This window comes from Lepisosteus platostomus, chromosome 8 (assembly GCF_059453375.1).
Source record: "Lepisosteus platostomus isolate fLepPlt1 chromosome 8, fLepPlt1.hap1, whole genome shotgun sequence".
Lineage (NCBI taxonomy): Eukaryota > Metazoa > Chordata > Actinopteri > Semionotiformes > Lepisosteidae > Lepisosteus > Lepisosteus platostomus.
This window is the reverse complement of record NC_142618.1, coordinates 18,405,397-18,433,066: the sequence shown is the minus strand read 5'-3', so window position 1 is coordinate 18,433,066 and position 27,670 is coordinate 18,405,397. Positions and strand designations below refer to the sequence as shown.

General features: G+C 51.3%; 2 protein-coding genes and 1 long non-coding RNA gene across 4 annotated transcripts in view; 1 reads left to right on the top strand and 2 right to left on the bottom strand.

Annotated features, from left to right (window-relative positions):
* Nucleotides 1-640: 640 nt before the first annotated feature.
* On the bottom strand, nucleotides 641-22,179 carry tcirg1b (T cell immune regulator 1, ATPase H+ transporting V0 subunit a3b). 2 transcript variants are annotated; one of them, XM_088644292.1, is made up of 20 exons: nucleotides 22,023-22,179; nucleotides 20,279-20,400; nucleotides 20,110-20,188; nucleotides 19,440-19,690; nucleotides 18,545-18,600; nucleotides 16,765-16,891; nucleotides 16,529-16,611; nucleotides 13,489-13,582; nucleotides 11,162-11,374; nucleotides 10,922-11,072; nucleotides 10,384-10,523; nucleotides 8,893-9,050; nucleotides 8,587-8,677; nucleotides 7,587-7,705; nucleotides 7,292-7,505; nucleotides 6,074-6,184; nucleotides 4,925-5,029; nucleotides 4,030-4,147; nucleotides 3,397-3,568; nucleotides 641-2,051 (listed from the first exon to the last, which is right to left on the bottom strand). In XM_088644292.1, exons 2-20 carry the CDS (start codon nucleotides 20,393-20,395, stop codon nucleotides 1,961-1,963), a joined length of 2,490 nt encoding a protein of 829 aa, XP_088500418.1. In that variant the 5' UTR covers nucleotides 20,396-20,400; nucleotides 22,023-22,179; the 3' UTR covers nucleotides 641-1,960. The 2 variants fall into 2 exon arrangements, with proteins under 2 accessions (XP_088500418.1, XP_088500419.1); XM_088644293.1 differs by lacking the exon at nucleotides 22,023-22,179 and adding an exon at nucleotides 21,785-21,994.
* LOC148656993 (uncharacterized) overlaps nucleotides 14,064-27,670 on the top strand; it is a 26,367-nt gene continuing 12,760 nt past the window's right edge. The window contains exon 1 of the long non-coding RNA XR_015941055.1: nucleotides 14,064-15,955. This is a non-coding gene — a long non-coding RNA (uncharacterized LOC148656993). The remainder of the gene's footprint in view (nucleotides 15,956-27,670) is intronic.
* prpf19 (pre-mRNA processing factor 19) overlaps nucleotides 25,360-27,670 on the bottom strand; it is a 9,262-nt gene continuing 6,951 nt past the window's right edge. Inside the window, exons 13-15 of the mRNA XM_088644309.1 lie at nucleotides 27,243-27,499; nucleotides 26,581-26,686; nucleotides 25,360-26,057 (exon numbers count right to left, since the gene is read on the bottom strand). Of these exons, the coding sequence (XP_088500435.1) occupies nucleotides 25,960-26,057; nucleotides 26,581-26,686; nucleotides 27,243-27,499 (461 nt within the window). The 3' untranslated portion in view covers nucleotides 25,360-25,959. The remainder of the gene's footprint in view (nucleotides 26,058-26,580; nucleotides 26,687-27,242; nucleotides 27,500-27,670) is intronic.

The following is a 27,670-nucleotide window of genomic DNA, read 5'->3' as shown; positions in this document are numbered from 1 at the left end:
ACTTTGTTTTACAAGCCCAGACATGGACCAGAAGTTTATATTTATAATATAACTACAATAAATTTACTACCATATCCATAAAATGGTCAAAGTCTTCTTCAAATATTGGTTGAAACAGAAATGGAATTTTATGTTAAAAAACATGTTCAAAACATTAAAAGTAAGAAAGCTAAATGAACCTGTGAAATCTCAAGAGTATATTAAATTCTTTCTGGAAAGTAACACTGACTGGTCTTAAAATGTGTGTGTACATTATTTTGTTCAATGTTGCTTAATGTAATGTGTTTCCTGTTAATGGTCATAAATAAATCAATATATAAAATCATAAATAAAAGTGTAATTAATCACAGAATCTTCTGTCTTCATCTTCTCTGCACTTTACACACTGTGCACTGGTGATCCAGTCCCTGCACTGTCAACACTGCACTGTGGGGCCTGGTGATCCAGTCCCTGCACTTGTAACACTGTGTCCTACCCTGGTGATCCAGTCCATGCACTGGCAACACTCTGGTCCCTGGTGATCCAGTCACTACACTGGTATTGGTGTCTATTGTTCCTGTTGCTGCACGTGACAATACACTTGTTCACACAACACCCAAACTCTCAGTACACTGTACATACACAGTCACACACCCGAGACTTGAGAAAATCAAACTTTAATTTCAGGTCAAGATTACAGTGCAAGAGAGAAAGTCATTTAAGGCAGCGAAACAGATTATCTTCTTTTAGAACAAAACTGTTAAGTAAAATAAAATAAAAAACTTTGAAAGAGAAGAGTCTAGCAGTTTCCACAACAGATTAAACTGGACTCGTTTCCTCAAACTCGTTTGTGAAGGATTACAGTAACAATCCAGAGAGGGCTCAGGAGAGAGAGAGAGACAGACGTACAGTACGCTTGGAATTTTGTTCTGAGCTGTTAAAAAGGGAACACTTTTAAAATCAGAGTTAAAATTTTCAATTTTTAGAAATTCATCCTGTGAGGGAAGCTTGTTTTTAATCATCTTCATGACCCAGGGCCAATGAATTACTTCTCAGTTGGGGCAGACGGGCTGACCAAGGTGCTGATGAGAGTCCTGGTCTCCCCCAGGGGGAGTATCGCAGCCGGAAGGCCGCAGCAGCAGGGGCTGATTCGGATGGGGAGACTGCCCAGGCCGACCTCTGGCTTCATTCTTACAGATCTTAAGTTGTGATCCACCGGCAGAGGACTGATCCCGATTCTGATCCACCGGCAGAGCACTGATCCCAATTCTGATTCACCGGCAGAGCACTGATCCCGACAGATTAACAGACAGTGGACTGATCCAGATTCTGATCCACCGGCAGTGGACTCATGGTGCTTCTGATCCACTGGCAGAGGAATGATCCCGATCCTGACCCATCGGCAGAGGACTGATTCGATTCTGATCCACCGCCAGATCCCGTCTTCAGATCGGACAGGAGAGCAGACCTCACTCCCTTCCCGGAGTGTGCCGAGCCGGAAGATCGGGGAAAACTGCTGGTAGAGCTGCTGCAGTCGGGCTAATCCGGCAACACCGCTCTAAGACCTTCTGCCTGCGGTGCATTGTGGGAAAGGCTGGCAACTTCCAATTGACATGTGAAGCAGACTCCGAAGGGAAATCTGATTCCTGACCAGCCAGGGGGAAACCGGCTGACGTCTGTGAGACTCTCGGACATGGCAGGGGCAGTCAGGGCTCTTCTCAAGCAAAAACAGGCCAGAATTTCCACAGTGATCTTGAAGATTCACTGTGAGGAGGCCGTGCTGGACAGCGAGGGGTTAATGACGTCTTTATCTCAGCCTGCTGGCCATCCAGGAGGGTCCTGACCGTTCAGCGGGCTGAAGCCAGAGCTCAGACTCTCCCCTGCTGCTTTCATGGGGGTGTGGGGCGGATTTGGGAGAATGAAGACTGTTAGCGAAGAGCCCCAATGAGTGTCTGCGTCATGAGGCTGGTTCATTAGTTAATTAGTTAACGAGAGGGTTCAGAACCGAAGCAAAGGAGAAGGGATTCAGCTTGTAGCCGGTTCCGGTGTAGAACTTGTTCTGGAACTCCACCCTGGGAGAGAGGGAGAGGAACAGAGTCACACACAGCCTGGTACTGCGCTGGAGTGCACACTCCCCTCTCACTCTCTGAGGAACACAGTCACACACAGCCTGGTACTGCGCTGGAGTGCACACTCCCCTCTCACTCTCTGAGGAACACAGAGTCACACACAGCCTGGTACTGCGCTGGAGTGCACACTCCCCTCTCACTCTCTGAGGAACACAGTCACACACAGCCTGGTACTGCGCTGGAGTGCACACTCCCCTCTCACTCTCTGAGGAACAGAGTCACACACAGCCTGGTACTGCGCTGGAGTGCACACTCCCCTCTCACTCTCTGAGGAACACAGAGTCACACACAGCCTGGTACTGCGCTGGAGTGCACACTCCCCTCTCACTCTCTGAGGAACACAGAGTCACACACAGCCTGGTACTGCGCTGGAGTGCACACTCCCCTCTCACTCTCTGAGGAACACAGTCACACACAGCCTGGTACTGCGCTGGAGTGCACACTCCCCTCTCACTCTCTGAGGAACACAGAGTCACACACAGCCTGGTACTGCGCTGGAGTGCACACTCCCCTCTCACTCTCTGAGGAACACAGAGTCACACACAGCCTGGTACTGCGCTGGAGTGCACACTCCTCTCTCACTCTGAGGAACACAGTCACACACAGCCTGGTACTGCGCTGGAGTACACACTCCCCTCTCACTCTCTGAGGAACAGAGTCACACACAGCCTGGTACTGCGCTGGAGTACACACTCCCCTCTCACTCTCTGAGGAACACAGAGTCACACACAGCCTGGTACTGCGCTGGAGTGCACACTCCCCTCTCACTCTCTGAGGAACACAGAGTCACACACAGCCTGGTACTGCGCTGGAGTGCACACTCCCCTCTCACTCTCTGAGGAACACAGAGTCACACACAGCCTGGTACTGCGCTGGAGTGCACACTCCCCTCTCACTCTCTGAGGAACACAGTCACACACAGCCTGGTACTGCGCTGGAGTGCACACTCCCCTCTCACTCTTCTGAGGAACAGAGTCACACACAGCCTGGTACTGCGCTGGAGTGCACACTCCCCTCTCACTCTCTGAGGAACACAGAGTCACACACAGCCTGGTACTGCGCTGGAGTGCACACTCCCCTCTCACTCTCTGAGGAACACAGTCACACACAGCCTGGTACTGCGCTGGAGTGCACACTCCCCTCTCACTCTCTGAGGAACACAGAGTCACACCCAGCCCCACTGCATGACACACACACACAATGACAACCTGTCAGAATGATACACACAAGCCCCCAGTCTCTGACCGCAGGCCATGGCCAGAGTCTCTGACCCCTGTCTGTGTCTCACCAGTGCAGTCTCAGGGCGTGCAGGAAGGCGGACAGGCCCTCCATCACCAGCAGGATGGAGATGGTGAGGACAGCGAAGACAGAGAACACCACGAACAGGACCACCGAGCCCACCAGACCGGACCAGGACAGCGCCAGGTGCATCACCATGGTCCACAGCACCTCGGACAGCTCTGAGAAGGAGAGCGCATGCTGAGTGGACACTGGACACAGCACTCACAGGGGCAGGGTGTGTGTAGTGTATATACTGTAGCAAATGTAGCATATATACAGCAGTATATATAGTGTGTGTAGTATATATAGTGTATGTAGTGTATATACTATATATACAGTAGTGTATTTAGTATGTGTAATGTGTATAAGTGCACATACATAGTATATATAGATCTGTAGTGTATACAGTGTGTGTACTGTATATAGTACACAAACAGCAGTGTATATAGTGTGGTGTATATACTATACATGCAGTAGTATATAGAGTATGTGTAGTGTATATTGTGTGTGTGGTGTATATAGTGTATACTCCAGTTATCTGATATTACACGATGCTGCAGTTGAGAAGAGTGCAGTTCTGCAGGGAGCAGTGGGAGTGGGTGTGGGCTGTGACGAGCGGGTGGCAGGAAAGTGGACTCACGCGCGTGTGCCAGGCTCAGGGCCCACAGCCGCAGGTAGGAGGCAGTGTTGGAGATGCAACCCAGGCAGTACTCTATAGTGTGGATCGCCTGGTGCATGAACACCTCTGAGAACTGGAACTGCAACAGCACCAACAGTTAACACAGCCCAGAGCTACCGCATTAATACAACACTATCAACCCCTCTCTCTCAGTGCAGTGTTAATGTCCTGTAGTGTCCAGTCAGTGTGTCTGGACTGTATTAACCCCTCTCTCTCAGTGCAGTGTTAATGTCCTGGAGTGTCCAGTCAGTGTGTCTGGACTGTATTAACCCCTCTCTCTCAGTGCAGTGTTAATGTCCTGGAGTGTCCAGTCAGTGTGTCTGGACTGTATTAACCCCTCTCTCTCAGTGCAGTGTTAATATCCTGGAGTGTCCAGTCAGTGTGTCTGGACTGTATTAACCCCTCTCTCTCAGTGCAGTGTTAATGTACTGTAGTGTCCAGTCAGTGTGTCTGGACTGTATTAACCCCTCTCTCTCAGTGCAGTGTTAATGTACTGTAGTGTCCAGTCAGTGTGTCTGGACTGTATTAACCCCTCTCTCTCAGTGCAGTGTTAATGTCCTGGAGTGTCCAGTCAGTGTGTCTGGACTGTATTAACCCCTCTCTCTCAGTGCAGTGTTAATGTCCTGGAGTGTCCAGTCAGTGTGTCTGGACTGTATTAACCCCTCTCTCTCAGTGCAGTGTTAATATCCTGGAGTGTCCAGTCAGTGTGTCTGGACTGTATTAACCCCTCTCTCTCAGTGCAGTGTTAATGTACTGTAGTGTCCAGTCAGTGTGTCTGGACTGTATTAACCCCTCTCTCTCAGTGCAGTGTTAATGTCCTGGAGTGTCCAGTCAGTTAGCTTGTGCTCTCTCAAACCTCTTCATGCTCTGCTCCTTGACTCTCCAGATCTCCATCAGCAGCATTGATAGATGCTGTTTCTTCTGAAGCCAGTAGGGGGCGGCGGTCTGAATTAGAAGGGCGCTGAGAGAGATGAAAGGCAAGAAGAGGGAGTGAAAGACAAGAGATGCAGAAAGTGCTTTAACACTCTGTACGGGACACTGACACACTGTGTTAATAAATAAAACACATATCCACTGGCAACGCATCTCTCTCCTTAATGTCGAGCCCAGACCGACTGGCACACTGGCCTTGTGTTCATGTTTATCACTGGTGACTGACATAATATAACTCATGCAACAAAATGATATTCATGCCCATCAGTGGGGCACAGACACTGGGTTCATGTACATCAACGTATATGACTGGCACGCTGACACAGTGTTAGTAGTATATACCTGGCACACCGTGTTAGTGGTATGTAGTGCCCCTGTGTCTTCAGGTTTGTGTTCCAGCTGAGGTCCTAATCACCTAAGTGACATGCTGCATGCTGCCACACTGTTAGTGTATATAAGTGACATGCTGCACTTTTAGTGCACTGTTAATGTATACAACTGGCACACTGTGTTAGCGTATATAAGTGACATGTTGCATGCTGGCACACTGTTAGTATATAAGTGACATTCTGCACTTTTAGTGCACTGTTAATGTATACAACTGGCACACTGTGTTAGTGTATATAAGTGACATGTTGCATGCAGCACTGGAACAAGTAATAGGTTTATTCCATGCTGAAAAAAAGAAGAAAGAGAACACAACGTTTCGGCTGTGGAGCCTTCTTCAGGTGTCAAGCACTGTGTAAGTGTATACAAGTGACATGCTGCATGCTGACAAACTGTGTTAGTGTATATGACCGGCATGCTGACAGTGTGTTAATGTCGAAAATGGGCAGACCTACTCTCTGCATTAATATCTGTAACTGACTCACTGATGCTCTGTCTTCATGTGTATAAATGGCGCTGATGTACAACGTTCAAGTACTGTATTGAAGTGGTGCATGACACACTGGCTCAGTGTGTAACTCGCCTATTGAAGCACAGTGTTAATGTATGTGTAAACCACACCAAAGTGCTGTGTACACATATGTAACTGGCATGCACACATGCACGCAGACGGAGACAAGCCCACCTTGTTTCTGAGCTTGGCTCGGTGGTTACAGTAGGTATGGAGAGGTTTCCCAAGCAGCAGGACAGGCACTGCGCACACAGCACAGATCACCAGCACCTTCTGGACAATGAGCTGAGAGAGAGAGAGACAGTGTGCGCATTACTGTACTGCAGATCAGGGAGTCTGGCTTGAACCCCAATCCTCATCGCAGACACGCACAGTTACAGAAGAGTTAGAGAAATTAGGGCAGACTGACAGACAGGTGTGCAGTCCAGGGTACAGAGACAGAGAGACAGACAGGTGTGCAGACAGTACCTGTCCAGGGTACAGTCCAGGATACAGAAACAGACAGGTGTGCAGACAGTACCTGTCCAGTGTACAGTCCAGGGTACAGAGACAGAGAGACAGACAGACAGGTGTGCAGACAGTACCTGTCCAGTGTACAGTCCAGGGTACAGAGACAGAGAGACAGACAGACAGGTGTGCAGATAGTACCTGTCCAGTGTACAGTCCAGGGTACAGAGACAGAGAGACAGACAGGTGTGCAGACAGTACCTGTCCAGTGTACAGTCCAGGGTACAGAGACAGAGAGACAGACAGACAGGTGTGCAGACAGTACCTGTCCAGTGTACAGTCCAGGGTACAGAGACAGAGAGACAGACAGGTGTGCAGACAGTACCTGTCCAGTGTACAGTCCAGGGTACAGAGACAGAGAGACAGACAGACAGGTGTGCAGACAGTACCTGTCCAGTGTACAGTCCAGGGTACAGAGACAGAGAGACAGACAGACAGGTGTGCAGACAGTACCTGTCCAGTGTACAGTCCGGGGGACAAAGACACAGAGATAGACAGGTGTGCAGACAGTACCTGTCCAGTGTACAGTCCAGGGTACAGAGACAGAGAGACAGACAGACAGGTGTGCAGACAGTACCTGTCCAGTGTACAGTCCAGGGTACAGAGACAGAGAGACAGACAGGTGTTCATACAGTACCTGTCCAGTGTACAGTCCAGGGTACAGAGACAGAGAGACAGACAGACAGGTGTGCAGACAGTACCTGTCCAGTGTACAGTCCAGGGTACAGAGACAGAGAGACAGACAGGTGTTCATACAGTACCTGTCCAGTGTACAGTCCAGGGTACAGAGACAGAGAGACAGACAGACAGGTGTGCAGACAGTACCTGTCCAGTGTACAGTCCGGGGGACAAAGACAGAGAGACAGACAGGTGTGCAGACAGTACCTGTCCAGTGTACAGCTCGGCGTTGTCCTTGCTGCTGGAGAACAGGAACATGTCTATGAAGTGGATGAGGATGCTGGGGGCAGTTCTGGACTGCCCTGGTCCGTACACCACCCACTTGAACAGAATCATGAACACCAGGTAGCCGAACAGACACAGCATGAAGACCACCTCCGGCAGGAAGACCAGGAATATACTGGAGATTTCTTGGAAGTGCCTGGGAGAGAGAGAGGGATTAAAGAGCACAGCTCTGGCTCGATCACAGCGTGCCAACATGTAGACAAACAGGCAGCCTCACCTGTAGTTACACACACTGAGACAGACTCCGAATGTCATGTGAATGATCCCAATAATTACAGACATCTTCATCTTGTAGGAGTTGAGGAAATTCAGATGGTTGTTAGACAAACTCCAGATCTACAACAAAATATAATGGATTATGCCCTTCATTGACTTCTGATGACTTCAACACTACTGATTCGTGAAGCAATGAGAGACTGACACTCTGACACACTGAGGGACTGAGGGACACAGTGAGAAAGTGCCACACTGCCTGACATGGTGACACACTGTCGCACTGACTCAGGGACAGACTGATACACTGAGAGACCCACTGTCGCACTGACTCGGGGACAGACTGTTACACTGAGAGACCCCACTGTCGCACTGACTCGGGGACAGACTGTTACACTGAGAGACCCACTATCGCACTGACTCGGGGACAGACTGATACACTGAGAGACCCGCTGTCGCACTGACTCGGGGACAGACTGATACACTGAGAGACCCGCTGTCGCACTGACTCGGGGACAGACTGATACACTGAGAGACCCGCTGTCGCACTGACTCGGGGACAGACTGATACACTGAGAGACCCGCTGTCGCACTGACTCGGGGACAGACTGATACACTGAGAATGTGCACACACTGTCTGCCACAGGGACACACTGTCTGACACACAGTCTGCCACAGGGACACACAGACACACGGTCTGCCACACTGTCTGCCACGGGGACACACGGGGACACACAGACACACTGTCTGACACACAGTCTGCCACAGGGACACACAGACACACTGTCTGCCACGGGGACACACGGGGACACTGTCTGCCACACTGTCTGCCACGAGGACACACGGGGACACTGTCTGCCACACTGTCTGCCACGAGGACACACGGGGACACTGTCTGCCACACTGTCTGCCACGAGGACACACGGGGACACTGTCTGCCACACTGTCTGCCACGGGGACACACGGGGACACACGGGGACACGGGGACCAGTGAGGAGACATACCGGGTCGATGCCAAAGGGGTAGGGTCCCTGGAACACTCCGGTGACGACGGGGTCCAGACTGAGGTACTGGTTCTCTCTGAGAGTCTCCTGACTGAGAGAGAGGAGAGCGAGACACAGGGGGGACAGACACACACCCACAGTTACACAGCGACCAACCAAGACGCCGAGCTGCGAGACGAAACAGACCACCTCTCTTACACAAATGCAGAGGAACAGAAGTCCTGCAAGACTGGCCTCTGTAGCACAGACATATCCATATCATAAAAGTGTGTAAGACAGTCTGGCGGGATGTCTTGCAAGACTGACCTCCAGTTGTAGTTCTCGAACATGGGCCGGACGTGCCAGGCAGAGGGGAAGGGGCTGAGAGCTTTGCTGAAGCACTCGTTATAGACAGCACCCGTGTAGATGGAGAACAGTCCCATCAACAGAATCAGGTATCGTCCTCCAAACATCATCTGCCAGATCTGGCACAACAAAGCAACACCACAACATCATAACTGTGAGCTGCAGTTCACCCCCTGAGCCTGTGCAGAGTCAGGGGGCGCTGTTTCTCACTGCAGGACTATATAATAATAAAATCAGTAGGAACACAGGGGAGTATAACCCCTGTTCTTGCACAGTGAGTGAGCAGTCTTTCTCATCAGATAACTAAGGAGACAGCTTTCTGGTGTGCAAAAAAAAATGATACACTATACACACAAAACGGTCAAAATGCTCAATGTACATACCAACACAATCCACAGCCCTTACAAACCTCAAAACAGCCCAAACTGATCTTACACCCCCCTCACACACACACAGGGCACCCCGATCTTACACCTCCCTCACACACACAGGGCACCCCGATCTTACACCCCCCTCACACACACAGGGCACCCCGATCTTACACCCCCCTCACACACACAGGGCACCCCAATCTTACACCCCCCTCACACACACAGGGCACCCCAATCTTACACCCCCCTCACACACACACACAGGGCACCCCGATCTTACACCCCCCTCACACACACAGAGGGCACCCCAATCTTACACCCCCCTCACACACACAGAGGGCACCCCAATCTTACACCCCCCTCACACACACACACAGGGCACCCCAATCTTACACCCCCCTCTCACACACACAGAGGGCACCCCAATCTTACACCCCCCTCACACACACAGGGCACCCTGATCTTACACCCCCCTCACACACACAGAGGGCACCCCAATCTTACACCCCCCTCACACACACAGAGGGCACCCCGATCTTACACCCCCCTCACACACACAGGGCACCCCGATCTTACACCCCCCTCACACACACAGGGCACCCCGATCTTACACCCCCCTCACACACACAGGGCACCCTGATCTTACACCCCCCTCACACACACACAGGGCACCCCGATCTTATACCCCCCTCACACACACACAGGGCACCCCGATTTTACACCCCCCTCACACACACAGAGGGCACCCCAATCTTACACCCCCCTCACACACACAGGGCACCCCGATCTTACACCCCCCTCACACACACAGGGCACCCCAATCTTACACCCCCCTCACACACACACAGGGCACCCCGATCTTACACCCCCCTCACACACACACACAGGGCACCCCAATCTTACACCCCCCTCACACACACACAGGGCACCCCAATCTTACACCCCCCTCACACACACAGGGCACCCTGATCTTACACCCCCCTCACACACACACACAGGGCACCCCGATCTTACACCCCCCTCACACACACACAGGGCACCCCAATCTTACACCCCCCTCACACACACAGAGGGCACACACCTCATTGGTGCTTCTTCTCAGTTTGGGGTCCTTCTCCTCCAAGACCATCCACAGAGCGAACACGGTCATGAGAATCCCGTGGCCCACATCCCCGAACATCACCGCAAACAGGAAGGGGAAGGTGATGATGGTGTAGAGAGCTGAGACACAGAGTCAGAGCCAGTGAGAGACAGGCACACCAACTGGAGAGACAGACAGACAGTGAGACACACAGACAGGTACCAGGGTTGACCTCCCGGTAGCTGGAGAGACAGACAGACAGTGAGACACACAGACAGGTACCAGGGTTGACCTCCCGGTAGCTGGAGAGACAGACAGACAGACAGTGAGACACACAGACAGGTACCAGGGTTGACCTCCCGGTAGCTGGAGAGACAGACAGACAGACAGTGAGACACACAGACAGGTACCAGGGTTGACCTCCCGGTAGCTGGAGAGACAGACAGACAGACAGTGAGACACACAGACAGGTACCAGGGTTGACCTCCCGGTAGCTGGAGAGACAGACAGACAGACAGTGAGACACACAGACAGGTACCAGGGTTGACCTCCCGGTAGCTGGCCACTCCGTAGGCATCGACGATGGTCTGGAACCCAGCCGTGAAGGAGTTGGTACGGAACAGCGTAGGAGGGACGTCCGAGGACGGGATCCGGTTATAAAACGAATCGACGCCTGAGCCGCTTTTGCTCTGACACCAAGAGAAACACAAAAAGAGGTCACAGGGTGCTCCCTCTCCCCCCAGTCCCCCCGATCCCTCTCCGCTCTCCCCCCGCTCACCGATCCCTCTCTCAGCGCGGTGTTCAGCCGGTGCAGCTCGGTGACAGGGCACCACACCTCTGCGATCAGGCACTTCTCCGTCACCGACACGCTGCACATGTTCAGCACCAGGTAGACGGCCTTGCTCTTCCGGATCTGGACCATCCACTGGGGCAGCGAGGCCACCGCCTTGCTGAGGACCTGCTGGAGGAAGTGCTCCGTCTGGGACAGCACCTGGCACAGGGAGAGGGAGAGAGGGATCAGTGCTGTACGCCTGCAGTACAGACTGCAGTACTGCTGTACAGACTGTATTACTGCTGTATCCCTGCAGTACAGACTGTATCCCTGCAGTACAGGCTGTATCACTGCTGTATCCCTGCAGTACAGACTGTATCACTGCTGTATCCCTGCAGTACAGACTGTATCCCTGCTGTATCCCTGCAGTACAGACTCTATCCCTGCAGTACAGGCTGTATTACTGCTGTATCCCTGCAGTACAGACTCTATCCCTGCAGTACAGGCTGTATCACTGCTGTATCCCTGCAGTACAGACTCTATCCCTGCTGTATCCCTGCAGTACAGGCTGTATTTCTGCTGTACCCCTGCAGTACAGGCTGTATTACTGCTGTATCCCTGCAGTACAGACTCTATCCCTGCAGTACAGACTGTATTACTGCTGTATCCCTGCAGTACAGACTGTATCACTGCTGTATCCCTGCAGTACAGGCTGTATTACTGCTGTATCCCTGCAGTACAGGCTGTATTACTGCTGTATCCCTGCAGTACAGACTGTATCCCTGCTGTATCCCTGCAGTACAGACTCTATCCCTGCAGTACAGGCTGTATTACTGCTGTATCCCTGTAGTACAGGCTGTATCCCTGCAGTACAGGCTGTATTACTGCTGTATCCCTGTAGTACAGGCTGTATCCCTGCAGTACAGACTGTATCACTGCTGTATCCCTGCAGTACAGACTGTATCCCTGCAGTACAGGCTGTATTACTGCTGTATCCCTGCAGTACAGGCTGTATTACTGCTGTATCCCTGCAGTACAGGCTGTATTACTGCTGTATCCCTGCAGTACAGGCTGTATCCCTGCAGTACAGGCTGTATTACTGCTGTATCCCTGCAGTACAGACTGTATTACTGCTGTATCCCTGCAGTACAGGCTGTATTACTGCTGTATCCCTGTAGTACAGGCTGTATCCCTGCAGTACAGGCTGTATTACTGCTGTATCCCTGCAGTACAGGCTGTATCCCTGCAGTACAGGCTGTATCCCTGCTGTATCCCTGCAGTACAGGCTGTATCCCTGCAGTACAGGCTGTATTACTGCTGTATCCCTGTAGTACAGGCTGTATCCCTGCAGTACAGGCTGTATTACTGCTGTATCCCTGCAGTACAGACTGTATCCCTGCAGTACAGGCTGTATTACTGCTGTATCCCTGCAGTACAGACTGTATCACGGCTGTATCCCTGCAGTACAGGCTGTATTTCTGCTGTACCCCTGCAGTACAGGCTGTATTACTGCTGTATCCCTGCAGTACAGACTCTATCCCTGCAGTACAGACTGTATCACGGCCGTATCCCTGCAGTACAGACTGTATCACTGCTGTATCCCTGCAGTACAGACTGTATCCCTGCAGTACAGGCTGTATTACTGCTGTATCCCTGCAGTACAGACTGTATCACGGCTGTATCCCTGCAGTACAGGCTGTATTTCTGCTGTACCCCTGCAGTACAGGCTGTATTACTGCTGTATCCCTGCAGTACAGACTCTATCCCTGCAGTACAGACTGTATCACGGCCGTATCCCTGCAGTACAGGCTGTATCAGGGCCGTATCCCTGCAGCACAGGCTGTATTACTGCTACAGTATACAGACTATGTAAGTGCTGTACTGATACCCTGTATCAACAGTAGAGACACCCTGTATTCACAACAGTACAGACTGTATTGCTACAGTAGAGACACCCTGTATTACTGCTGTATTGATACCCCATATCACTACACTACAGACATCCTAAATTACTCCAAAACGTGTACAGCCCTCCAGCCCTGTACAGCCCTGCCTGAATTCTAATAAATGGTAGGGTCTGTATCATGCCTTTTGATGGAGTGTTTAATGCAAGCACTGTGGCAATACTGTCGTAGACACAACTCCGTCCAGTACTAACAATGGACTCCGCTCCAGGACAAGGACCCCAGATGAAGAGACTGTGAGTCACAAACCCACAGTGAGCTCAGATTTCTCAGTTCTCTCTGAAAATCCTCAAGTCTCCTCTGTCTTACAGTACGTAACAGGAACAGACTTGTTAAAGAAGAAGCTCATGACCTCAAACCCCTCCTCACCGATATGATCTCCTCTATTCGCTTCTCCAGCCCCTCCAGGATCTCTTGCCTCTCGTTGGCACTCTCTGGATAGGCAAAGATATTGGTGTGATAGCTGGAGGGAGAAAAACACCGAGTTAATACAGTCCAGACACACTGACTGGACACTACAGGACATTAACACTGCACTGAGAGAGAGGGGTTAATACAGTCCAGACACACTGACTGGACACTACAGGACATTAACACTGCACTGAGAGAGAGGGGTTAATACAGTCCAGACACACTGACTGGACACTACAGGACATTAACACTGCACTGAGAGAGAGGGGTTAATACAGTCCAGACACACTGACTGGACACTACAGGACATTAACACTGCACTGAGAGAGAGGGGTTAATACAGTCCAGACACACTGACTGGACACTACAGGACATTAACACTGCACTGAGAGAGAGGGGTTAATACAGTCCAGACACACTGACTGGACACTCCAGTACATTAACACTGCACTGAGAGAGAGGGGTTAATACAGTCCAGACACACTGACTGGACACTACAGGACATTAACACTGCACTGAGAGAGAGGGGTTAATACAGTCCAGACACACTGACTGGACACTACAGGACATTAACACTGCACTGAGAGAGAGGGGTTAATACAGTCCAGACACACTGACTGGACACTCCAGGACATGAACACTGCACTGAGAGAGAGGGGTTAATACAGTCCAGACACACTGACTGGACACTACAGGACATTAACACTGCACTGAGAGAGAGGGGTTAATACAGTCCAGACACACTGACTGGACACTACAGGACATGAACACTGCACTGAGAGAGAGGGGTTAATACAGTCCAGACACACTGACTGGACACTCCAGGACATTAACACTGCACTGAGAGAGAGGGGTTAATACAGTCCAGACACACTGACTGGACACTCCAGGACATTAACACTGCACTGAGAGAGAGGGGTTAATACAGTCCAGACACACTGACTGGACACTACAGGACATTAACACTGCACTGAGAGAGAGGGGTTAATACAGTCCAGACACACTGACTGGACACTACAGGACATTAACACTGCACTGAGAGAGAGGGGTTAATACAGTCCAGACACACTGACTGGACACTCCAGGACATTAACACTGCACTGAGAGAGAGGGGTTAATACAGTACAGACACACTGACTGGACACTACAGGACATTAACACTGCACTGAGAGAGAGGGGTTAATACAGTCCAGACACACTGACTGGACACTCCAGTACATGAACACTGCACTGAGAGAGAGGGGTTAATACAGTCCAGACACACTGACTGGACACTCCAGGACATTAACACTGCACTAAGAGAGAGGGGTTAATACAGTCCAGACACACTGACTGGACACTCCAGTACATTAACACTGCACTGAGAGAGAGAGGGGTTAATACAGTCCAGACACACTGACTGGACGCTACAGTACATTAACACTGCACTGAGAGAGAGGGGTTAATACAGTCCAGACACACTGACTGGACACTCCAGTACATGAACACTGCACTGAGAGAGGGGTTAATACAGTCCAGACACACTGACTGGACACTACAGGACATTAACACTGCACTGAGAGAGAGGGGTTAATACAGTCCAGACACACTGACTGGACACTACAGGACATTAACACTGCACTGAGAGAGAGGGGTTAATACAGTCCAGACACACTGACTGGACACTACAGGACATTAACACTGCACTAAGAGAGAGGGGTTAATACAGTCCAGACACACTGACTGGACACTCCAGTACATTAACACTGCACTGAGAGAGAGAGGGGTTAATACAGTCCAGACACACTGACTGGACACTACAGTACATTAACACTGCACTGAGAGAGAGAGGGGTTAATACAGTACAGACACACTGACTGGACACTACAGGACATTAACACTGCACTGAGAGAGAGGGGTTAATACAGTCCAGACACACTGACTGGACACTACAGTACATTAACACTGCACTGAGAGAGAGAGGGGTTAATACAGTACGGACACACTGACTGGACACTCCAGTACATTAACACTGCACTGAGAGAGAGAGGGGTTAATACAGTCCAGACACACTGACTGGACACTACAGTACATTAACACTGCACTGAGAGAGAGAGGGGTTAATACAGTCCAGACACACTGACTGGACACTACAGGACATTAACACTGCACTGAGAGAGAGAGGGGTTAATACAGTCCAGACACACTGACTGGACACTACAGTACATTAACACTGCACTGAGAGAGAGAGGGGTTAATACAGTACAGACACACTGACTGGACACTACAGGACATTAACACTGCACTGAGAGAGAGGGGTTAATACAGTCCAGACACACTGACTGGACACTACAGGACATTAACACTGCACTGAGAGAGAGGGGTTAATACAGTACAGACACACTGACTGGACACTACAGGACATTAACACTGCACTGAGAGAGGGGTGTTGACCCCAGTGTCCTAACTGCTGGTCATTACAGACCCATCAGTAAACTGTAGACTAAAATGCGACTTGAATGTCACTGTAGGCATCAACAATGTCAGCGCATAAGACTTGTTTAGAACAAACAGTGAAACCAGAGGACACAAGTGGAAACTGTGGAAGAAAATTTAAAACGGAGAACAGGGGTGCTTCTCTACACAAAAAGTGGCGGGAGTGTGGAACAAGCTGCCCTGCCATGTTGTTGAAATCTATTCCCTGGTTTCTGTTAAGGAACAGCTGGATGAGGCGCTCAGATCAATCAACTACAGACGACTTAATTGATTAGGTGGGTCGAATGGCCTACTCTTGTTTGTTACCAGTCTTGTGTTCTTATGTTCTTAGCTGAGCTCTGAACTTCACTAGGATGTCTGTGAAAACAGGACATCAGTGTCCAGGACAGTGGCAGCAGCAGAAGTTTGAGCTGATCGTGTGCAAGAGGCATGGAGGCGTTGCTGCATTACTGCTGTGGATTTGATATCCAAAATGCTATAGGCTGCCTGGCAGGGGTTTGATCAGAGTGACAGGAAGACCCACCAATCACAGATCTTCTTCACTTTCTGGCCAATCTGGTCCCCCCAATAGGAGATGAGGAAAACTGTCCACTGCACCATCTCTCCCTGTGATTGGACGAGAGGAAATCCCGATGAACACCAGAGGCCGGATCATGTCATGAAAGGCTTTGATTTCGGAACCAGAGGAGCTCCTTCTCCTTCTCTCAGCCCTACGAGGCAAGTCGAACAGGACGGAGGGAGAGGCGGAGAGAGACTCACAGTCTCGGGCACCTCCACCGGCTCCTCCATCTCACGGAAGTTGACGATGATGTAGCCGCGACAGGCCCGCCACAGCAGTCGCTCAAACGCAGGCACCTTCCAGGGGTGAATCACACCCGCTATGAAGCTGAAAGAGGGAGGCAGTGAGGACCATGGGAAGAGTCACCCAGCTCCACACGCACAGTAACCCTCAACCCTATCACAGCTCCACACACACACACACACACACACACAGTAACCCTCAACCCTATCACAGCTCCACACACACAGTAACCCTCAACCCTATCACAGCTCCACACACACACACAGTAACCCTCAACCCTATCACAGCTCCACACACACAGTAACCCTCAACCCTATCACAGCTCCACACACACAGTAACCCTCAACCCTATCACAGCTCCACACACGCACAGTAACACTCAACCCTATCACAGCTCCACACACGCACAGTAACACTCAACCCTATCACAGCTCCACACACACACAGTAACCCTCAACCCTATCACAGCTCCACACACACACACAGTAACCCTCAACCCTATCACAGCTCCACACACACACACAGTAACCCTCAACCCTATCACAGCTCCACACACACACACAGTAACCCTCAACCCTATCACAGCTCCACACACACACACAGTAACCCTCCCCCTATCACAGCTCCACACACACACAGTAACCCTCAACCCTATCACAGCTCCACACACACACAGTAACCCTCAACCCTATCACAGCTCCACACACACAAAGTAACCCTCAACCCTATCGCAGCTCCACACACACAGTAACCCTCAACCCTATCACAGCTCCACACACACACACAGTAACCCTCAACCCTATCACAGCTCCACACGCACAGTAACCCTCAACCCTATCACAGCTCCACACACACACACAGTAACCCTCAACCCTATCACAGCTCCACACGCACAGTAACCCTCAACCCTATCACAGCTCCACACGCACAGTAACCCTCAACCCTATCACAGCTCCACACACACACAGTAACCCTCAACCCTATCACAGCTCCACACACACACAGTAACCCTCAACCCTATCACAGCTCCACACACGCAGTAACCCTCAACCCTATCACAGCTCCACACACACACACACTAACCCTCAACCCTATCACAGCTCCACACACACACAGTAACCCTCAACCCTATCACAGCTCCACACACACAGTAACCCTCAACCCTATCACAGCTCCACACACACACACACTAACCCTCAACCCTATCACAGCTCCACACGCACAGTAACCCTCAACCCTATCACAGCTCCACACGCACAGTAACCCTCAACCCTATCACAGCTCCACACACACACAGTAACCCTCAACCCTATCACAGCTCCACACACACACAGTAACCCTCAACCCTATCACAGCTCCACACACGCAGTAACCCTCAACCCTATCACAGCTCCACACACACACACACTAACCCTCAACCCTATCACAGCTCCACACACACACAGTAACCCTCAACCCTATCACAGCTCCACACACACAGTAACCCTCAACCCTATCACAGCTCCACACACACACACACTAACCCTCAACCCTATCACAGCTCCACACACACAGTAACCCTCCCCCGGCTTAACACAGTAAGACGCAGTGCTGAAGACATCAAGCAGAAAGGTAGAGAGATACAGACAGATACAAAGAGACAGGAGGACAGACAGGTATTCAGTGAGACAGAAAGACACCAAGAAGCAAACAGAGGTTCAGAGAGAGGCAGACGGAGACAGAGACCCAGCGGCTGACCTCAGGCGGACATCCTGTCTGTGCTCCGCTCCGGATTCGACAGGAGACAGACTGACCTGTACAGACAGAGAGAAAAGAGGACATCAGCATCAGACAGACATCTGTAGTTCGCTACATCTGCAGAGTGGGGGCGCTCTTTATCCATCTGAACACAGACTGTTTTTTATAGAATTACACTCATTCAAAGAGCTTTATAGGCAAGACAGATTAATTAAAATGTTGCCAAGGCAATTACAATTAGTAAACATTCTAACACAGGAATTTTGAGATTCCTCCTCCAGTAGAAATGGAAACTGTTCAGGTCTGTCTAGTTTTGATATCCAGGCTGTGGTCACTGTGCCTGTCCTCCTTGGACAGTCAGGTCTTTCTGTGTCCAGTTTCTACATCCAGGCTGTAGTCACCGAGCCTGTTCTCCCCGGACAATCAGGTCTGTATGTGTCCAGTGTCTGTGTACAGGCCCTGGTTACTGAGCCTGTCCTCTCTGGACAGCCAGGTCTGTCTATGTCCAGTGTCTGTGTACAGGCCCTGGTTACTGAGCCTGTCCTCTCTGGACAGTCAGGTCTGTCTGTGTACAGGCCCTGGTTACTGAGCCTGTCCTCTCTGGACAGTCAGGTCTGTCTGTGTACAGGCCCTGGTTACTGAGCCTGTCCTCTCTGGACAGTCAGGTCTGTCTGTGTACAGGCCCTGGTTACTGAGCCTGTCCTCTCTGGACAGTCAGGTCTGTCTGTGTACAGGCCCTGGTTACTGAGCCTGTCCTCTCTGGACAGTCAGGTCTGTCTATGTCCAGTGTCTGTGTACAGGCCCTGGTTACTGAGCCTGTCCTCTCTGGACAGTCAGGTCTGTGTGTCACAGGGAGTGTCGCAGGGCATGCTGGGAATTGTCGTCGTGCCCTGACCTGGGTCAGCGTGCCCGTCAGCGAGTGAGTCTGCTGCAGGACTCTCTTGTACTGGGTCAGGCTGGCCAGCTGCGATCTCAGAGAGTCCCTGTTCCGGGACACCTCCCTCAGCTCCTGGGCCAGCCGCTCGCTCTCCTCCTGGATCTGCAGGGCCTCGCGAGCCTGGGGGGCCGGAGGGGCCGGGCCGGGCAGGGGCAGGGGCCCGGACAGCGGCGGGGACAGGGAGCGCCGGATCTCCTGCTCCAGGAAGGCTAGGAAGACAGAGAGGGGCTGATAAAGCACAGGTCACACAGTCAGCGCCGGCGGTCACTCAGACGCAGGGCGAGTCCAGAAATCAATACGGGGGCCATGTGCAGAAGGGACACAGCACATAACAACACACCTACGGCCTTCTGAGCTAATCCTGCTCGGCAGCCCCTGGATCTGCGTGTACCAAACACAAGGCATCAGAATCTCAGGGAGGAGCCAGAAAGACAGGCTGGGGGAGGCCATCCCAGAAACAGCAATCCAGAAGCCCAGAGCCTCTTCACACAGACACCTGATCCCCGAGCCCGGACAGTGACGTCAGCGTGCTCAGGAGTGCAATCCCCCCAGCCCCGGGGGAGGCCGGTGGAGCTGCAGGCACCTGGCCTGGACCGGTCACAGGGCGCCGTGGCCAAGAGACACTCACTGAAGGTCTTCTCCATCTCCTCGCAGCGTCGCACCTCCCCAACATACTTCCTCTGAAAGGCATTGACACTGGGGTTCAACTGCAGGAGAGAGAGAGAGACTGACCGTCACTGACCGACACCGACCACTCTCACTGTGGATTCTGTCAAGTAGACGACGACGACACTCACGTCTCGGAATTCAACCAATCCCAGCTCTCCAAGCTCGCTCACACAATTGTACGCTGATCCTGATTGGAGGAACAGCTGAGCAAGACAGACCTCTTCACTGCGGAACAGAGAACCCATTTCACCTGAAAGAGAGAGAGGGGTTAATACAGACCAGACACACTGACTGGACACTCCAGGACATTAACACTGCACTGAGAGAGGGGTTAATACAGTCCAGACACACTGACTGGACACTACAGGACATTAACACTGCACTGTGAGAGAGGGGTTAATACAGTCCAGACACACTGACTGGACACTCCAGGACATTAACACTGCACTGCAGAAAGACATCATAGTTTTAGTCAGACAACATGGGATGTTGTCTCTTGGCAGGAGTATATGAGTTAGTCTGTATATGAACATGACTTGTCATTCTCGTGTGTGCTGGCTTCTCTGCTCGTGATCAGACAACTGCACTCAGACAGCGCTGACTAATGGCTATTTATAGTGAAATACACAAACTACTGATAGAAAAGATGAGAAACAGACTGAACGCTGTCCTTCCTCCTTTCTCTCCCCTTCTGCCTTCATGTGATGCTGATTAGTAGTTAAATTACTACTAATGGGAAATTACACTCCAGTACATTAACACTGCTCAGAGAGAGAGGGGTTAATACAGTCCAGACACACTGACTGGACACTCCAGTACATTAACACTGCACTGAGAGAGAGGGGTTAATACAGTCCAGACACACTGACTGGACACTCCAGGACATTAACACTGCACTGAGAGAGAAGGGTTAATACAGTCCAGACACACTGACTGGACACTCCAGGACATTAACACTGCACTGAGAGAGAGGGGTTAATACAGTCCAGACACACTGACTGGACACTACAGTACATTAACACTGCACTGAGAGAGAGGGCTTAATACAGTCCAGACACACTGACTGGACACTTCAGTACATTAACACTGCACTGAGAGAGAGGGGTTAATACAGTCCAGACACACCGACTGGACACTCCAGTACATTAACACTGCACTGAGAGAGAGGGGTTAATACAGTCCAGACACACTGACTGGACACTACAGGACATTAACACTGCACTGAGAGAGAGGGGTTAATACAGTCCAGACACACTGACTGGACACTACAGGACATTAACACTGCACTGAGAGAGAGGAGATAAATCAATACAAAATATCTTAACATTAAAATAACTGAAGAGAAAGAACGAGTGAGACGCAGAGACGAGAGACACAAGGAATGAAAGAGAAAATATTTCCTCTTTCCCTGACGTACATTCCCAAGAGCTGCACGTAGTGAAGAAATACCAGAATGTCCTGAACTCAGTTCGCAGGCAGACTTCCCCAAAACCCCCAGCTATTATTACTGCCAGTTTTAACGGTCGAATGAGTGAAACAGTCGCTGTGCGAGCTCTCGAAACACACGGTTAACTTCCTCAGACTCAAACACAAACATCAGGCTCGGTCACTCCAACTGCAGATCCACAACAAACCTCCCCTCCAGGCTAAAACTCAGCAGCGGCACAAGCCCCTGCAGCAAACGGAGCGGTCACGAACACGGCACGCCTGTTATCATCGTTGGCTGGACCCGGCTACCAGACGCAGACGATCGGACGAGAGTGTTTTGTGGAAAGCGGTTTTTACAGCTCAGCTTCACGGCTGGACAGGAGCCGCATTCAGATACATCCACACCCGCAGGCACCCGCTGAAGGTCTGCGATCGCGGTCTTACCTCAAGTATGTCACCCCGGCAGCGTGCCTCCGCCTGCGCAACCAGACTCCGAGTGATCTCCGGGCGATCAGAGCCGCAGATAGCAACTGCCGAGACTTCCGCACCTCGGGCTGCGGCCCGGGTCACGTTACCTCCTCGTGCCCGGACGTCACCGGCCCCACTTCCGCGTTGGCTGCACTTCCGCCTCTGGCCGGTGGAGCCGAGAGAGCGCCCGACTGCCTTTCGGAGCCGTGTAGTGCAGATAAGCACATTTAAAAACCAGACCCGCGGGGAGATAGCTGGGTCTCCAGAAGCCCTCGGTCTGTGATTTCCTGATGTGGGGACAGCTGCGCACAGAACAGCCGTCAATCTCGCCCGACAGAGCCTGATTGGCGCGATAAGATTGGACAAGTCTCGGCACAGCTTGGATAAATTCCAAGGGGAACAGGTCGAGCAGGCAGAGATGTCTGTAACAGACATAGACAAATACAGATAGATAGATAAATTCAATTCAGAAATCTAATCCCAGAGTTCCCACACCTGCCAGAATCACAATGGGTCCCAATCCTACTGGGAGAGGGAGGAGGGAACTCAGTGGATCTGGCAGCCCAGTATGTGATCTCCTGTCACAGCCTGAGGAACAGTGAGTCCGTCTCCCAATAATACTCCAGCCGCCTACAGTATATGTCAATATTTTATAATATGTCTTTGTTGTAAATGTCTGTAACATGTCTGTAGATTTTATTTTACTTCTATTTTTTGTTTTGTTCCATGTTCATTTTATTATTTTTTAATTGCTTTGGCAACACTGATTGTACCCATCGGTCATGCTAATAAAGCACCTTGAATTGAACTGAATTGAATTGATAAATACAGAATGACCAGCAGACACGTACGCGCCCTCCACACTCGTTTTTCAGGCATTACAGAGTGTGTGCACAGCGTTCAGTATGCAGGCAAACACTTCACTGTTACCGTACCCGGACAAGTCCTGAGCTCTCCGTCCGGGAGGAATTTTCAAATCACTTGAAATGTCCGGAATTTTCCCCTTGTTTTTGTTCATTGTACAAATATCTATTGGTACAAATATCACCGGCAGCCCCCTCCCTCCCGTCCACGGACTGTCCTCTTGAGTGAATGTTTGAATGCGGTGACCCCAGATTTGATACTTGACGTGATAGCAGGTATGTTGGATATGATGTCGCTCAACTTGTCACGGGCAGTTCTTAATTCTGCTGTCTCTGTCCACCCCAGCAGTCAGTCAGCCCAACCCGTGTGTCTGTCCACCCCAGGAGTCACTCAGTCCGACCTGTGTGTCTCTGTCCACCCCAGGACACGCTCAGCCCGACTTGTGTGTCTCTGTCCACCCCAGGACACACTCAGCCCGACCTGTGTCTCAAAGAACAGATGCTTCCAATTCAGTGCCGCAAGGGGGCTGGAGTCTGTCCTGGCAAGCAACAGACTCATGGTACATCCTGGACTAGACACCAGTCCATCACAGGCCACACAGACACCGATACTCACACACTCACCCCAGGGCCAATTTCCCCAGAAGCCAGCATGTGTTTGACTGCAGGAGGAAACCCACACTAACGCAGGAAGAACATTCAAACTCCACACCGACAGCACCCCAGGTACTGACCCCAGGGCTCCAGTACTGAGAGGCAGTGATGCTGACCACAGCACCACCTCTCATTACACATGTGCTGCAGCACCACGATCACTCAGGACTGCTACAGTGAGCAGGAACAGCCTTCTCCTTCCATGGCAGGCCAGGAGAATGAAAGAGATACCGACCTGTGGCGATCACGGCTCGCTCTCCAAGGATTCTCACCAGAACAAGTTAAAAAAGGCACAGTTTACAGGTCAGATGGCAAGAGCTGGACTTGTGACCCTACTGGGAAAACAACATGTGGGTTGACATTTCACTATCAGGTAGAACCCTTATCTTAAGATTGCCCTTGTTGTGAGGCAGAGACAAAGCTGTTCAAACACACACGCTCTTGGCCAGTGAAGTTACGCAGCTGTTTTTAACTGGTCAGAACTGCAGACTGCAGCCTTCTTTTCAGCTAGGGAATATTGCCAATGAGAGAAATAAGGAACTTTAGACAGGTCACAAAAGGAGGCTTTTCTGCCAATTCCAAGCCATTTGGTACTTGATAGCTAATTGATCTGAAAATCACATCCAGACCTATTTTAAAAGTCGGGCCATCGGAAGAAAGCTGACTGCTTGTCTAGCTGCCGATAGGAAATCCGTCAGAGCGTCTGGAAGGGATGTAAAAGTCCGAGCATCCCGCTGGAGGGAGCAGTGAGTCAGGATGGCGTGCGGAGATTCTTCATCAGGGTGGAAAATCAGGGCCCTTTGCAGCACAGTTTCCTCCCTTCTACCACTTAAACCCTCGACTGGCACAGAAACCCTACTTCTTCACGCATGTCTGAAGTCTTCATGGTTGTTAGAATAGACCTACGATAGAGAAATTCTTCTTTTATGCTACCAGTGTCCAGACCTAATAAAAAGCAGCGCTTGACTGCACTGCGACACGATATTCTCTTCTGCATCCCGTTCAGAATACCTCAAGAGATGTCAGCAATTCATGAACAAATTGCATCATCTGGCCAAGGAACTTCTCCATCTTCCAGCGCTGCTCCTAACCCCAGAGCAGCCCACCCATCTTTGCACAAGGCTGGACAGGAATCTCTGCAATACCTTATAGCTTCTGATTTCTGCAATCAAAAACCAGACTCTTTAAGATGGCTCTAGCTATCTTCAACAGTACCAACATTTTAAAACCTAGGTCTGCATTTTTAATGATCATTTCAAGTTTTATCGAAAGGGTTACGGTCCTATTTAATTCAATAGTTAAAATAATAAAGCACAGATTATACAAATCCAAAGAGGAATATCTGTGTAATGAGCATGCACCCTGTGTATTACTCCCACACCCCCAGATTAAGAACCCCTGGGCTAGACAGTGTACATGATGCTTTCACAGTGTTGACACCCGCGTCTCGTTCGTCACTAGCCTCTGCTAGTGCAGCGCTGCCCTCTTCGCCAGTCGACGGGAAGCCACAACAAGACCACTTTTCCCAGCCCTGCTGCTTGGGCATCTCCCACGGGAGCACAGCACTCTCTCCCGCGTGCTGGGGCACTGATCCGAATTTCTCCGGTCTCCCCTCAGCTCCACACACTTTTACAGAGAGAGGCTCTCCCTTGTGCTCTCTCCTGGTGTCTTAAACTAGAAGCAGGCGACTTTTCCAGCGCTGCTGCAGAAGGAAACCAGTGGCTCTCGCTTCCTGTACAGGAGGGAGACCCGGAGCAGACCCGCAGAACGACCGAAGGAAGAGGCGGACACGCGCCGGGAGTAAAGGATTTTATTATCAGGATTATTACTGCGTACAGATACGGACCGGTTTCGGAAATCTTTCTGCCACTATAAAAAACAGCAAAGAAACGGACACTGAGCCCACCGGGCCGGGGGCGATACTCGCGCTGGGAACTCTGCACGCGCCCAGGCCAGGCGGGGGGGCGTCACATGACTGTATAGAGCTCATGAACAGGCCCATGGGCAACTTTAAAAACCTACAAGACATCTGAAATAAAAACTGAACTAGCAGGTGGCGTCAGAGGCCTGCATGACTGCAGACAGCCACCAGGGGGCAGTCTGCACACACCGCACAGGTACAGAGGAAGGGTTCGGCAGCGCTGAGGGAGCGCGGTACATATACAGGCTAGAGGGCGGCGCCAAGGGAGAGGGGCAAAGAAAGCAGGAGGGCGAGTGAGAGAGATGAAGGCAATGGGCAAGGACAAAAATTAACAAAAAATTCTTTTAAAAAACACAAAGACAACCTGTTACTGCATCAGACAGGTCAGTAATACAGTTAACATCATTATCATTTTCAATCATCATGTACTTCACAGCATGTCCTCGGCATTTCTACTCATGGCCACAGGGCTCTCTCACAGGCTGTAGAACTTGAGGCTGCGGTCCATCCCAGAGGAGGTTAGGAACTGGGCATGCTGCCCAAAGGCCACTCCTGTCACCAGGCCTGTGTGCTCTGTGTGAGAGAGAGAGAGAGGGGTTAATACAGTCCAGACACACTGACTGGACACTACAGTACATTAACACTGCACTGAGAGAGAGGGGTTAATACAGTCCAGACACACTGACTGGACACTACAGGACATTAACACCGCACTGAGAGAGAGGGGTTAATACAGTCCAGACACACTGACTGGACACTACAGGACATTAACACTGCACTGAGAGAGAGGGGTTAATACAGTCCAGACACACTGACTGGACACTACAGTACATTAACACTGCACTGAGAGAGAGGGGTTAATACAGTCCAGACACACTGACTGGACACTACAGGACATTAACACCGCACTGAGAGAGAGGGGTTAATACAGTCCAGACACACTGACTGGACACTACAGGACATTAACACTGCACTGAGAGAGGGGGTAATACAGTAGGCAGTCACAGTCCAGTTACAGTAGAGGTTGGTTGTTAAAAGCTAAAGGAGTAAAGGAGTTTAGTTTGTGTAGAGTGTTGCTTCAGGAAGATGCTCTTACCGGTGAAGTTGAGGACTTCAGACCACTGCTTGCAGATATAGACCCTGATGTCAGACCCTCCTACTGCCAAGTAAGTTCCGCTCTGGTCAAATATCAAGGACTTCACCTGCGAACGGAGGAGGGGGACGTCAGCAGGGCCCAGCGACGTCCCGCAGCCCCCCAGAGCAGCCACCCAGCCCGCGGCCCCAGGAAACTCCCGTTCGGTGCGTCAAGCGCACCAAACACACACCCGCTGGCTGACTTAAGTCCTAGCGCACCCTGAACCCGCCGCACGTCAGAAGCGACGCTTTCTTAGCTGCTGCGAAAGCGCAGAGAGGGAGCGCTCTCAATACTGCAGCGCTCCTCCCCGATTTCCCCCAGCTCCTGCGAGACCGCGGACTCGGGGACAGGAGAGCGGAGCTGCAGGCTCACCAGGGTTTATTAACCCTGTTCGTTATTCTCCAGAGCCCAGAAAGATTTTGGGAGGTGCATCACTTCTCCGAGTCCAGCAACGAGATTTACTATCCCTTTCCCATCACACTGTCCACCTGTGGTACAGTATTTTCAATATGAAGGATAATGAAGGATAAGAGGTCTGTTCCCCTGGCCCCTTGCCTGGGACAGGGCACCCCTGACCTCCTCATACTCCCCCCACCCAGCGTGGGGCACACTGGCCGCCTCACCTCGTAGGAGTGGTCCAGCGTGATGGTCTTGAAGTTCTTCAGCTTCCTCAGATCCCAGAGCTTGACGGAGCAGTCCTGCGCGCCGGTGGCCAGGTAGTAGCCGTTCTCGGAGAAGGCGATGGCCGTCACGGGGCCGCTGTGGCCGGGGAAGTTGGCCACGTTGGTGCGCTCCTTCAGGTCCCAGATCTTGATCTGGGAGTCGGCCGTGCCCGTGCCGAAGATCAGCCCGTCAGGGTGGAACTGGGCGCAGGTCAGGGCTGAAACAGCAGACATGAAACATCAACGTTAACAACAGGCACAGTGAGGGGGCACCAGGCCTGCACGAGCAGAGCTAGGGCACAGGCCAGAGCCGAGGATGATGGGGAAACACGTCAAATACAGGTGGAGCTGGGGCAGGGGCCAGAGCTGAGGATGATGGGGAAACACGT